This window comes from Grampus griseus, assembly GCF_964374135.1.
Source record: "Grampus griseus genome assembly, chromosome: 2".
In the NCBI taxonomy this organism is placed as follows: domain Eukaryota; kingdom Metazoa; phylum Chordata; class Mammalia; order Artiodactyla; family Delphinidae; genus Grampus; species Grampus griseus.
The window spans coordinates 152,818,194-152,831,223 of record NC_139018.1 but is presented as its reverse complement, the minus strand read 5'-3'; the positions used below and the strand labels follow the sequence as shown (position 1 = coordinate 152,831,223).

The window sequence follows — 13,030 nt, the reverse complement described above, 5'->3', positions numbered from 1 at the left end:
AATTTACTTCGTTCTTCAGGACTCTTAAGATGGTTTTGCCATTGGCAGTTGGCCTTTACGATGTTAGATTCCATCCTGGGGACATAGCTATATCTCCTAATACTGTTTATGATTCAGAATAACATTTTGAGCCTGCCCCCAGTACATGTCACACGGTGACCATACGTGCATTAAATACTTCTCAACATTTATTTTTATTCTAAAAGATGAGGAAGTTGGAATGGCTGGTGTTTATACTAACTTGACTTATTTGTTTCCCTCCCCTGTCTTTGTTTTTCTTTTTTTTTTCTGCACTATTCCATGAATGTAAAAACAGAATAATTCGATTGGAAAATGAATGTGTAAACTTTCAAGATCTCCATCAGGGAGGTCTGGAAAATGAACATCAGCTGAGAATGTGGAGGGATGCTGGTGGATTCCAAAGGGGGCATGGTAGCTCTTTAAAAAACGACATGGACAAAAGGAAATGCTTTAATCAATTACTAGGGTTTTTATCTTGCTCCCTATAAGCAAACTCATGAAACAAATGAGGAGGTTGTTGAGAACCCTTGCTCAGGAATTGACCTAGCACTCCTGCACCTGAGGACTGTGTGGTCCTGCTGCCTCACCTGTGCGGTGGGCACTTGCATCCTACTTATCACTCAGGGTGGCTGTGAGGCTCACTCAGGAGATGCTATCATGGGCTAAGCCTGAGTAAGTGTTCGAGGGACTCGCTGAAAGCCTCGGGCTTGAAAGGAGAGAGGTCACCATTCAGTAAGGAGAGCAGTGCCCTGGAAAAGTGCCCAGTAGGGCTGCTCTCACGATTCATGAGATTTTCTGAGAAAGGGTTAAGAACCTGCTCTTATTATAATGTGGTTTCTGTGGTGTTGTCTCTCATTCCTGTATCTCCGTCCTGCTATTTGCTGATCTTTGAAGATGATTGTGTCATGTTTCCTTTCAAAGAGAAGTTGGACTAGAAGCTAAAGAAGCTTCCTGTGAACCCCAGGTGCTCCAGCACCTCAAGGATGTGAACGTTCTCTGAGTTGTGGAAGATCTCCCTGGAGCTCTGTGATCTTCCATCATGAGGGGTGGTTTCTTCAGGGCTTTCCTTCCTCATTCTCCACGTCTCCCTCCAGCCTTGCCTTTACCCACTGCGTCACTCTTCCCATGCCGTGTGTCTGTCACTCTCTGAGCTGCCGGAGCAGGTGAAAGCAGAGCACATGCCTGTTTCATCCCCGTCTTACCAGTAACTAAGCTGGAGACGTACAGTGAATTGTTATGAAGTGGATGCATTTCCTTGCTTTAGAAAGTGTTGCCACTTTATAGGACTTCAGGGTATATTTCTAAATACTTTTTTTTTAACTGCAGATTTAATATGCATTTATTCTTTAAAATTCTGATAAAAAGTAGAAAAGTTCCCTATCCTGAAAAAATAACTTTTGGTGTATATTCTTTGAGATTTCTGTTTCCTTGAATATGTAACTTTGTATTTCTATGTAATTATTTTAGACAGCCTTTACAGTGGTGGATTTGTATCATTGTTTTTCATTTTGTCATTCAGGTAGATGTCAAACATGATATTCTTTTGCTATTTTTATTTTTTTTTAAGATTGTACTTTTTTTTCATATCCACCTAGCACAGAACAGGACCTTTTACTCCAGTGGTCTCTTTTTTTTTTGAGAGAGAGAGAGAGAAATCTTTTTTAAAAGCCCTGCCCTTCCCTCCATCCCAAGTCACTGGCAAGGGGTGTGAGACCGCCATGATTGCCTCAGGGTTGTCATGATTCACTTCCTGGTGCTGAGGAGAGACCTAACTTCCTCTAGGAACTGGATACAGTCAGAATTCTGTTAGCAAAGAAGAAGCAGGAGGACGGCTGAGGGGAGGTCGTCATGCTGTATTCCTGGATTGGTTGACTGGTGCTTTGATTATCTTTTTAAGATAGAGTGAAGATGCTGTGCTTTCAAAATTTTTGTATTATTGAAATAATTCATGAACATTAGTGAAAACTTGGAAAATACAAGGAGGTAGAAGAAAAAGGTATCCAGGAGTCCCACCACACAGATAATTATTTTGTTATTTCCTTGTAAGTTTTTCTTACATTTCTTCAGGTCTTTTCTTTTGCATATTTTAATGTCAGTTTGATAATTCTGTGTATGCTTGTAGCAGTCTTTTCATCTAAACTTACAGTAATCATTTTTTCATAACTTTTTTTAGTAAACTAGGTGCAATTTTCATGCCTGCGTGACTTTCCATGGACTTGGCTAAGTTTCACATTATTTTCTACTTTTGGATATAAAGATTGTTTTAAATCAAAATTATTAGTAATGATGCCATTGTATCTTAATGTATCACATTTTATCAGTTTTGGGGTTTTTTTTTAATGGGTTACATTTCCAGAAGTGCAATTGCTGTGTCAAAGTTCATGGACGTTTTTCCTGCCAAATTGTTTTCCAGAATAATTGTCCAATTGCACTGTCAATAGTAATGTTTGCAAGTGGAGCTGTTTTATGTCAATTAATTTGTATCATAAGGAAAAATGGGTCATTGACCTGTTTCCTTTTGGACCTGTAATAGTTGGAACTTCATGCAAAATAAACACTAATTAAAGCTTAAATAACCCTAGTGGTGGAAGTTCAACAGTGTTGCAAATTTTAATAGCCCAAGGGGTTTTGATTTCCTTTTATTTTCTTTTCCCCTCTGGTGTTTTCCTCCCTCCTGGGTTTAAAACATGCTTTCCTGGCTGTGGTTAAGCCTTAGTACTTCTTGTTCTGTCTTTGTTGATTAATGAGCATAATTGACCCCTGTTGTCTCTATTATAAGAGCCACAGCAGTTTGTTTTTATGTAACAGTTATTTTCTGAGCTGTCACAAAAATGCCTTACAAAGCGAGCTCATTATCAGACTGAAGGAGAAGAATTTTAAGTGATGAAGCGAATAAAGGTCCCTAAGAGAAGGAGGAGGCAGAGGAGTTGAAGCTGTTCAAATATTCAAGGAAAGGAGAGAGTTCTGGGGACAGAATAATGGCTTGTTGCTTAGGTACCCAGCAAGAGTTGGATATATCCTGAAATTATTAGATTAAAAGTGGCTCCCCACAGAGAATTTTGGAGACTGGATGTAGAAAGATTGAATATAGGTCCAAGAAACCGTGAGCCTGGCATTTATGGAGTGGGTTGAAAATCCATTGGAAGTTGGTGGTTATGAACGTGATAGGAAATCCAGCTAAATGTCTATCTGTATAGGGTGTAGAGGTGACCCCTAAGTTGGAAAGTTTTATCTGAACAGATACCGACCATACAGAATACCTAAATTTGATGTTATTTCAGAAAATGGTTTGCTGTGCATTTGTATGGGTTTTTTCCTATTTCTCCCCTTCCCACATGATCTTGATAAGATTTTCCTTTGCTCACAAACTAACTCAGGAAGTAGCAGAGGTCCAGGGAAGAGATATGTAACAGAACGAGGTCTTGACCTTAACAAAGCCAGTTAGCCGTGGGCCTAAACCACCAGGGTCCTTCTGTTGGCAGGATTCAGCTTGTTTCCAGCTGTTCACTTGAGAGCTCTTCTAGGGAATGTCTTGTTATATATCCGCTCTTCATCCAACCTGTCACACTTTTCCCCTAGGAGAAGAGAAGGGAATTAACCGCAGAGGGAAGGGAAATAATCCTAAATAGCAATGGTAATTAGTAGTAGTGGCTCTGAATCATGAAATGCAGCAGCTTGAGGAGAGTTTGAAGCTCTTTTCTTTCTCTTGCGGATTAGTAGAGAGGGAAAGCCAGGTACAGAAGACGTAATTTATTTCGACCTTGGTTCATCCAAGTCCTGGTAGAACTGGGTCCTTCATCCAGTTCTCCTTTCTGGTTCAGTATTTTCATACAGTGAGGTGACTTCTCACCAGTTTGAGGTGTCTTTCGGTGAATTCTTCTATTCTTATATATTAACGCAAGGATTTGCTCCAAAACAGTTACAGAGAAAGTACTCGAAGTGGACGATTACATTAATTGTAAAGAAACTCGCAGTGCCTTGATTAAGACACGTTTGCTTTGTTTGCAAATGTTCAGGAGAAGGTTGGTTTGGTTGCTTCCAGAGCCCTCTGGCTGGAGGGACAGCTCTGGACAGAAGGTCTGGGGGGAAGAGAATGTGGAAGAATGTGCAGAACTTCTTCAAAACCAGCTAGAAAGATGACACAGCATCTCAGGACTCTGAGACGTCTTATCTCCTCGTTGGAAAGTAGTGAGGAGCTGTCACTCTTTACAGGGACGTCTCAGGAGCAAGTTGGGGGTGTGTGTGCTCTGTCACTGATGGTCGGCAGGGGAGGAGGGAGGGGGGAGGGTCAGTCCCTGGGCCAGGAAGACAACTGCCTTCTTGGTTAACCTCCACCCCCATCTTTTAAAGAATTGAGTAAATTGAGCTTACTTATTGAAAAGCATACTATTTTGTACAGGTGGAGGTAGGAAGCAAACAGTATCTTGAATTTCTTCAATATGGAATTTCTGTAGTCTTTCTGCAAGTGTGGATTTAGTAACAGAATTCCCCATGTTAAGTGAATTTGCAGGTGTAGAATTTATGATGATACAGGGCAAAGAATCAGGGGCTTGGCTTAAAAATATACTTAAGAAATCCCTTATAGATTTATTTTACATATACTTAAACCAGTGAAGAGAGAACTGTTAAGTGATGATTATAGGGGCATTTTGCAGTTTCAGGTAATCCTGATGGGTGCCGTATTTTTTGGTTCCATTCCCTTCCTTTGTTCACAGGAAATGCAAATGACACATTAAGAGGTATTTTCCTACCTAGGTTCAGCCATACACTCAACTCCTTTCTTGTTTTATGTTTTTTTTTGCTGGACGCGGGCCTCTCACTGTTGTGGCCTCTCCTGTTGCGGAGCACAGGCTCCAGACGCGCAGGCCCAGCGGTCGTGGCTCACGGGCCCAGGCGCTCCGTGGCATGTGAGATCTTCCCAGACCGGGGCACGAACCCGTGTCCCCTGCATCGGCAGGCGACTCTCAACCACTGCGCCACCAGGGAAGCCCTTGTTTTATGTTACAAACTTCTCCCATGTCTTGTTTTGGAGGTCACGATAGATCGATATATATTGTATAATTATGTACCTCTTCCCCCAACCCCAAATGAAATGAATAAAGAAAGAAAGAAAAAAAACATGTTAAAGTTAGTACATATGAATAGTTGGTTCTCAAACTCCCCCAGTATCTCAAATATGCCCCCAAAACTTCATCCGGCGAGGCGCACCTTCCCCAGTTCTCATTTTCCATCCTCCTCCGTGATTCAATTCTAAGGCAAGGTTTATTCCTCCCTGACTTCCATGTCTTTGGAGATTTCCCGCTAGAATCTCAACTCCTTTTTGGCCATTTGTCTTACCTTCAGTTACTCTTTAAAAAGTATTCTCCTCTAGTGTTGTTTTCCAATAAAATCTCACGGTTTCCACGAAGCCGTCGAGATGTAAGTTCACCTGAACTCAGAATTGATATGAAGGCACGTGTTGTGTATTTCTGCCAAATGCCTTGTGCGCTCTGTGGAATGCTCTGTCTCATCTGTTCTCCCCCAGAGCAAATCTATGCCCCGGCATGCACTGACGGGGTAAATTCCCCCCTTCTTCACCTGGTTTCAAGCACCGAATTATGATAATGATGGTACACCCTACCTATATTTAGTACTTTACACTGTCTACAATATTTCATTGAACCCTCATAAAATCCAATATGTTGTCACACATGAGAAAGGGCTTCACCTTTTGGGGAGGGGCCCTATACTTGCTGCCCTTATTACTTTAAATTCCCGACACACCCTGGCGCTGTTCATTGGTCTGAGATGCGGCTTGGTTAATGCGTCTTCTCTGCATTTTCTCACGCACAGGTTACTCTGGCCAGGACTTCGACTGGGCAGATTATCACAAGCAGCATGGGACAGAAGAAGCGCCTCCCTTCTGCTTCAGAAACGTAAGAAGCCTGGTTCTTGCTACGCCTTTACTCATTAATGTTGTCCACCTTGAGCTGTGTAAGTTGTATAAGTTGCTTTTTATTTATTGAACAAGATGAGGTTAGGGTGCTACCCTGTACCATGGGATGCTAAGCCTTTTTGTCAGTCTTGAAAAGTCCTCCTTTCTGTTTTTGTGTCAGTTAGGGAGACGCTGGGCTGTAGTGACAGGTTGACTACTAAACATGTCGTAAGTTTTTCTCTCACTTGTGGACGGTCCAGGTTGTTCCTGATTACCAGGTGGTTCTTCTCCTTGCACTGAGCCTTGGTCTAGGTCTGTACTCGGCTTCGTCTAGTGAGCAGATAGGAAAAGAGAACCAGCAGAAGATAACCCTAGTTCTAGACACTGTAGCTTGATATTGACACATATGACATCTTACTCCTGTCACCTTCTGTCGTTGAGAACTAGTCACTCGGCTACACCATGCCATGAGTGAGACTAGGCAGTGTGCCCTGGCTGGGCTGTCCCCCCACCTTGAGCCTGTACACTGGCAGGAGGAGGACAGAGTTTGGTGGACAGCCAGCCACCAGGGCCACCATTAGCTGTGCACTTGCTGTGGAGTATGATATTGATAAGTTCATTGAATGGGAGATTCTCTGCTCCTGAGGTATATTCTTAAAATATGTTCCTAAATTTTTCATTGGATTAAAGTAATAACATGCTAACCCAACAGTTTTCTGCTGTGCTTACTTTAAGCCACCTCCTTCTTCAAATACAGCTTATTGGCACAGAGACATATAAAATAACTCCGTGTGTGTGTGTGTGTGTGTGCGCATGTGCGTGTGTGTTCAAACGTGTGTACTTGCTTATTTATAGGAGTTTGTTGTAGAAAATAGTTTACAAATTATTCATGTAAACTTTATCAACCGTAGGAACTAAAAAGGGATGTGAACTATCATGTTCGTTTTGAGAGTGAGGCAGAGATGTATAGCCTCGTATGTTTAACATGCCTTTAGTTATGAGAGTTAATTTTTTATGCTAAGAAAAAAGATGCAGTCCTCCGGTTGGAGACTCCAGATACTACAGTGCAATGTGCTCCCACACCAAAGAATCGTTTTCTGGGCACGTGCGCCTAGAGCTGCTGATTCATTGCTGCCCCACCGATAATTTTTACTCCAGGGATTCAGTTGGCAACGCTTTCTGATGGGAAGAGCTAGCTTAACAGAGAGAAACTCAACAGTGAGCATAAATCATAGTCAGATTTTGGAGAATTAAGTAGGTTGATGACGAGGTCAGCTTGTGCTCATAAATACGGAAACACGTCAGTGGCAGGGTTGGAAATCAGGGCTCCTTACATGATTGAATGAACTTCTACTGGATGACATTGCCTTTCACAAAGGTAGCTTTTCTGAAGCGTTGAAAGAGCTGTATGAAGGGTGTGAGGTGGTGTGGAGACAGCTGTGCGACCTGCCACCATGGGAACAGCAGCTGGTTAGCTCTTAAGGCATATTAAGTCCGTGGAGTCTTACTACGCTTCAAACTGTGTTGACATCACTTGTCATGGAATCTGCTGGCCTCGTTGCCTTTTATTTGTGATTGTGGAAACTCCTTATTGCATCCTCAAACCCCTTTGAGGTTGTGCTTTCTTCCAGACGGGAGATTGTCCTTCCCTAACTCTTTAGCCTTGGGAAGAAACTCCTCACATCTCCCCCTTGTTCTGGATTTAGGGAGTTATTTCTTCTGTGACAACAACATGGTTCCCCCAAGATGTCTTTTTATCTGTCTTCTGCTCCCATCAGCCAGCCGTTGTCCAAATGGATCTTTATCGTGGAGCCAGGAGCCATATCCCCAGGTGGCCTCTGAGCTTTCAGGATTCAGCTACCGAGATGAAATCTGTATTAATGAAAATGCTGGCGTATTCATTAGGAATGCACTTGTTACAAAGATGCCCCCTTTGTTTCTTGCTGTCCGTTTATTTAATCGACAGGATTGTTATCTGCCTTGGTGGCACGTGCATTGCATTACTGGTACTTTGCTGGATGATGTTAACAGGCTACAAGTGCTCTTTAATGGAATGCTTATCATGAATCATTTTTTAATCACACATCTCGTGTGTACCAGAGGAGGGGTCGTGTGGAAGTGGATGCATGGAAGACGTTACCCTGGGGATGTTTAGCAATCCGAGGCTGTTCTGGGATGGATTGACACAGGCAAATGCTTAGTAAAATAAACTCAAAGGTAACAGTTTTGCTATTGATCCTTTATAAATTACCCTCAGGCAGTGAGTTGAAATGAAAATAGGTTACACGGTTGTAGCTTTCCCTTATTAAGTAGGATAAAATGCATTTTAACTTACTTAGAGGCTTTTCAGGCAGTGTATCGAGTCATGTCATCAAAAAGAAACTCAATACCTAATATGCATGAATGAGGCCAGACGACTTGCAGAAAAACAGCCAACGTAGAATTCCTTTGATTTCGATTTCTGAAGAAACATAAAGGAAAGGAGCATATTGGTTTCTCAACATACATTGGATAATTTTGTTCTGGTAACATAAAAATATAATTGCATTTTCAACTTAACTTCTATAAAAAGACATGGAAATGTGAATTACCTTGGTTTCTTTCCATGAGTCATATAAAGATGTAATCTCTCTTACTTACAGGAACCTGTTTATCTCAGTTTATGTATTTCAAAGTAGATACATTTATATAGTATTGCAATGTCTGATAAAAAAATTTATAGTAGTGGGTAATTTTGGAAACTTTCATATTTATTTTTAAAGTGTTAGGAGGGAGTTTTGCTTCTAGTATTGGCTGAGTAAGCTCATACTGAATTGATCCCCCTGCAGATAGCAACTATAAATTCTGGGCAGGATACCAAAACTAGTACCTGAGAGACATGGAAAATGAACAAAAGCAGAAGGGTTTTAGAGGGGAACAGATGCTTGGAAGAAAGTAGTAGCAGGAGTGGTCACCCATTTTTTACAGACTTTTGGCTTAAGGTCAGCCACAGTTGACAACATAGGGGATAATGAAAACAGTGATATAAAATTCAAGGTCTTTCTGGCCTGATGAACCAGTTAACAGAATTTGGGCAACCACAGCTACTGGAAAGTGAGGGAAGACTCAGACAGGGGAGAGGCAGGAGGGAAGACCACAAATCCAGTGTATAAACTCTGCCTAAATCTTTAACTGATCCCTGAACCATGTATGGGCCAGGAAAACTCCAAGAAGCCTTGCTAAGGATGAAAGAACTGAACTGAGATTTGAGCTGCTTCTCAAGAGACAGAGTGTATAGTTTGAGTCTAGCCAAGTTAATTGCTTGCTAAAACAGAAAAATCAACACTCTTGGGAGGAATATAACACAATCCAGAGTCTCTGTGATATATATTTAAAACATCCAGGTTTCAATCCAGAGTTGCTCAATGCATGAAGAAACAAGAAAGTCAGACTCATTCTCAGTAGAAAAGATAAATCAACACAGACCAAATCCAACATGTCCCAGATGTTGAAATTAGCAGACAAGTATTTTAAAGCCCCTATTACAACTAAGCTCCATGGTGTAAAGCGGTAGTTCTCAAAGTATAGTCTTTGCACCAGCAGCTTCAGCATCTCCTGGGAACTTGTTGGAAATATAGATTTGCTGACCTCACCTCAGATCAACTGAATCACAAACTTTGGGGTGAGACTTAGCAGGCTATGTTTTTAAAAAGCTCTCTAGATAATTCGGATATACTCTAAAGTTTCAAACCATTGATGTAAAGGAAAATATTCTTGTAATGAATAAAAAGATAGGAAGTGCCAGAACAGAAGTAGAGAAGATAAAAAAGAGAAATTTTAGAACCAAAAAATACAATATCCAAGATAAGCAAATTCATTGGAAGGGCTTAATAGCAGAATAGAGATGACAGAGCAAAGAGTTCATGACCTTGAAAATAGAAATTATACTATCTGAAGAACAGAGAGGAAAAAAATGATTGGAAGGAAGGGAGGGAAAGATGAATAGAATCCCAGGGATCTGAGCAACCATATCATGTGTACTTGGTGACTCAGAAGATGTGGCCACAGAGATTGTGGAAGAAAAAAATAGATGAAGAAACAATGACTCCAAATTTACCAGAGTAGCTGAAAGATCTAAATTAATGGGTTCAGGAATCTCAGTGAATAAGCAACACAAATACAAAGAAACACAACCTAGTCAAATTGCTGATAACCAAACATAACGAGGAAAATCTTCAAAGCATCAAGAGAAAAATGATATATTCCTTATACAGGAACAGCAATTTAAATAACAACAGACGTCTCATCAGAAACAGTGGAGACTAAGAGATGGTGAATTAATGTCTTTAGAATGCTAAAAGAAGAAAACTGTAATTCTATATCCAGCGAAAATATACTTGTGGAATGAAGATAAAAAGACATTTCATCCAAGAAGATTGTACAAGTGACAGACACGTGAAAATGTGCTGAACCTCATTGGTTACAGAGAAGATGCAAGTTAAAAGCACAATGAGGGCTTCCCTGGTGGCGCAGTGGTTGAGAGTCCGCCTGCCGATGCTGGGGACACGGGTTCGTGCCCCGGTCCGGGAAGATCCAACGTGCCGCGGAGCGGCTGGGCCCGTGAGTCATGGCCACTGAGCCTGCGCGCCCGGAGCCTGTGCTCCGCAATGGGAGAGGCCACAACAGTAAGAGGCCCGCGTACCGCAAAAAAAAAAAAAGAAAAGTACAATGGGATACCACTAGACCTACCTATTAGAAAGGCTAAAATTTGAAAAACTGGCAATACCCCGTGCTGGTGAGGCTGTTTAGCAGCTGAAACTCTGTACACTGTTGATGGGAGTGCAAAATGGCATATTGGAAAATAATTTGTCAGTTTCTTAGAAATGTGCATTTACCATATGGTCCAGCAATCCTTCCGTTTCTAGAGAAATGAGAACTTAGTGTTAGAGGCTGAATTTTGTCCCCCCAAAATTCATGTGTTACGGCCCTAATTCTCAGTATCTCAAAATGTGACTGTACTTAGAGTGTTTAGAAAAGTAATTAAGGTAAAATGAGGTCACATGGGTAGGCCTTTCTCCAATATGACTGGTGTCCCTATAAGAAAAGGAGATGAGGACATAGGCCACATACATGGAGGAAAGACCATGTAAAGACACAGGGAGAAGATGGCCATCTTCAAGCCAAGGAGAGAGACCTCAGAAGAAATTAACCCTGCTCACAGCCTGATCTTGGATTTGCAGCCTCCAGAACCATGAAACAATTAATTTCTGTTGTTTAAGTTGCCCGGCCCATGGTACTGGCTGTGGCAGCCTGAGCAGCTTAATATGCTCACACAAAACTTTGAATGTCCATAGTGGCTTTATTCACAGCTACCAAAACCCGGAAACAACTCAGCTGTCCTTCAGCTGGGAAATGGATAGATAAATCATGGTGCATGTGTAGAAACCACTCAGTAAAGTAGACTGAGGTACCCATCCGTGTGATGGCCTGACTGACTCTCAGATGCACTTTGCTTCGTGAAAAAAGCCAAACTGACAAGGCTAAGTAGGGTAGGATTCCACTTAGGTGGTATCATAGAAAAAGTGGAATTACGGGAACAGGAAGCAGATCAGTGTTCCAGGAGTTGGGGGTCTAGGAGGGACTGCTCACCGAAGGGCCGGTGCAAGGGCATTTTGGGGGTGATAGCACGCTCTGTGTCTTGATGGTGGTTATGGCTACAGGATTGTGTGTACATTCACCTGACAGCCCTGCTTTCCTAGAACAGCACACCAAAAAGTGAATTTCCCTCTGTGAATTTTTAAAAATGAATTTTAAAAGTAAATAAAAATAAACAGAGAACAAAGGGAAAATAGAGACCATTTCAGATAAAAGAAAACTGGGAATTCATCACCAGCGGACCTTGTACCAAAAGAAAAGCTAGAGGACAGACATCCAGCTGAAGGAGATGATCCCAGGTGGAGGTCGCCGTCTCCTTTCACCCTCAGATACTCCCGGGGGGACCTGAGTGAGGAGCGCAGGGACGTGGGAGGAGTGATCGGTACCACAGTGATTCTGAGGTTGGAAGGACGCACATGGAACTGGGAAGCCAGAGTGGACTCACCCTCGTGCTCATTCAGCAGATATTGTTAGGCACCTGCCGTGTGCCCAGCGTAGTTCTCATTTCTGGGAAACAAGCGAAGGGTGTGTGGTTCTTTCCTCGTGGATGGTGGGGAAAGACTAAGCAGGCGCGCTCGCCTGTCTGTCTTATCAGTAAATCTGTGTGCGTGCACGTGTGCGTGCGTGCGTGTGTATACATTTCTGCCGTGCCAGCTGGCCACTCCCTTGCTGCGCGTTATCTGGCTGTGGTATCTGCTGGCTCAGTGTCAGTTCTGTTTCTGTTTCAGACGTCATTCAGCCGGGGCTTCACACAGAACATGAAACTTGAAGCCGTGAACCCCAGGAATCCGGGAGAACTCTGCGTGGCCTCTGTCATTGCTGTGAAGGGGAGGCTGATGTGGCTTCACCTGGAAGGTACTCACAGTTCATAATCGTTCTGAATTCAGGGTCCACCTGGAGAGGGCAGGGTGCAGATGACGTCAGCACTGCTCAGAAGTGCCCCTTTTGCTTTCCTTTTATTTCAGCTGTCTTAAATTATTCAGCGTTCTTAAATAAGTGAAACTAATCAAATATGAGTTTGTTCAGAGGCTCTCATCTTAACTAATAATTTCATGAAATGAGACTCTGGTGCAATAATTATGTTTGGAGCACAGTGGTCTTTGTACATCTCTGATTATAAAAGCTGATGTCACGATTAAGTTAATATGAGTCACTAAAAGTTGGTATTTGAGGTCTTAGTTATTAAGCGGATAAAATTATATGTTTGCATTTTACTGTTAACCATACCCTTTACTTTGGTTTCTTTCGTAGATGTTTAATTTTTCCTTAAAGTAATAACTGGACATGACTTTCTCCCCAAATATATAATAATTTAGGCTTGTTTGTTTAATGATGTTTAAACTGTTCTTCATGGCTGCATTTTATTTCTAATCATCCAGGTAATTCACAGAACCATGCACTTTGTAAGCAGAACCTTGATCAGATTGTGGGCTTAGATAGGAGACTGTCTTTTTCAGATGT

General features: G+C 42.0%; 1 protein-coding gene across 1 annotated transcript in view; it reads left to right on the top strand.

The window, feature by feature from the left end:
- SFMBT2 (Scm like with four mbt domains 2) overlaps positions 1-13,030 on the top strand; it is a gene marked incomplete at its 3' end in the record, with an annotated part of 185,139 nt that overhangs the window by 122,264 nt on the left and 49,845 nt on the right. The window contains exons 9-10 of the mRNA XM_082648611.1: positions 5,854-5,936; positions 12,298-12,424. Coding sequence (XP_082504737.1) covers positions 5,854-5,936; positions 12,298-12,424 — 210 coding nt within the window. The remainder of the gene's footprint in view (positions 1-5,853; positions 5,937-12,297; positions 12,425-13,030) is intronic.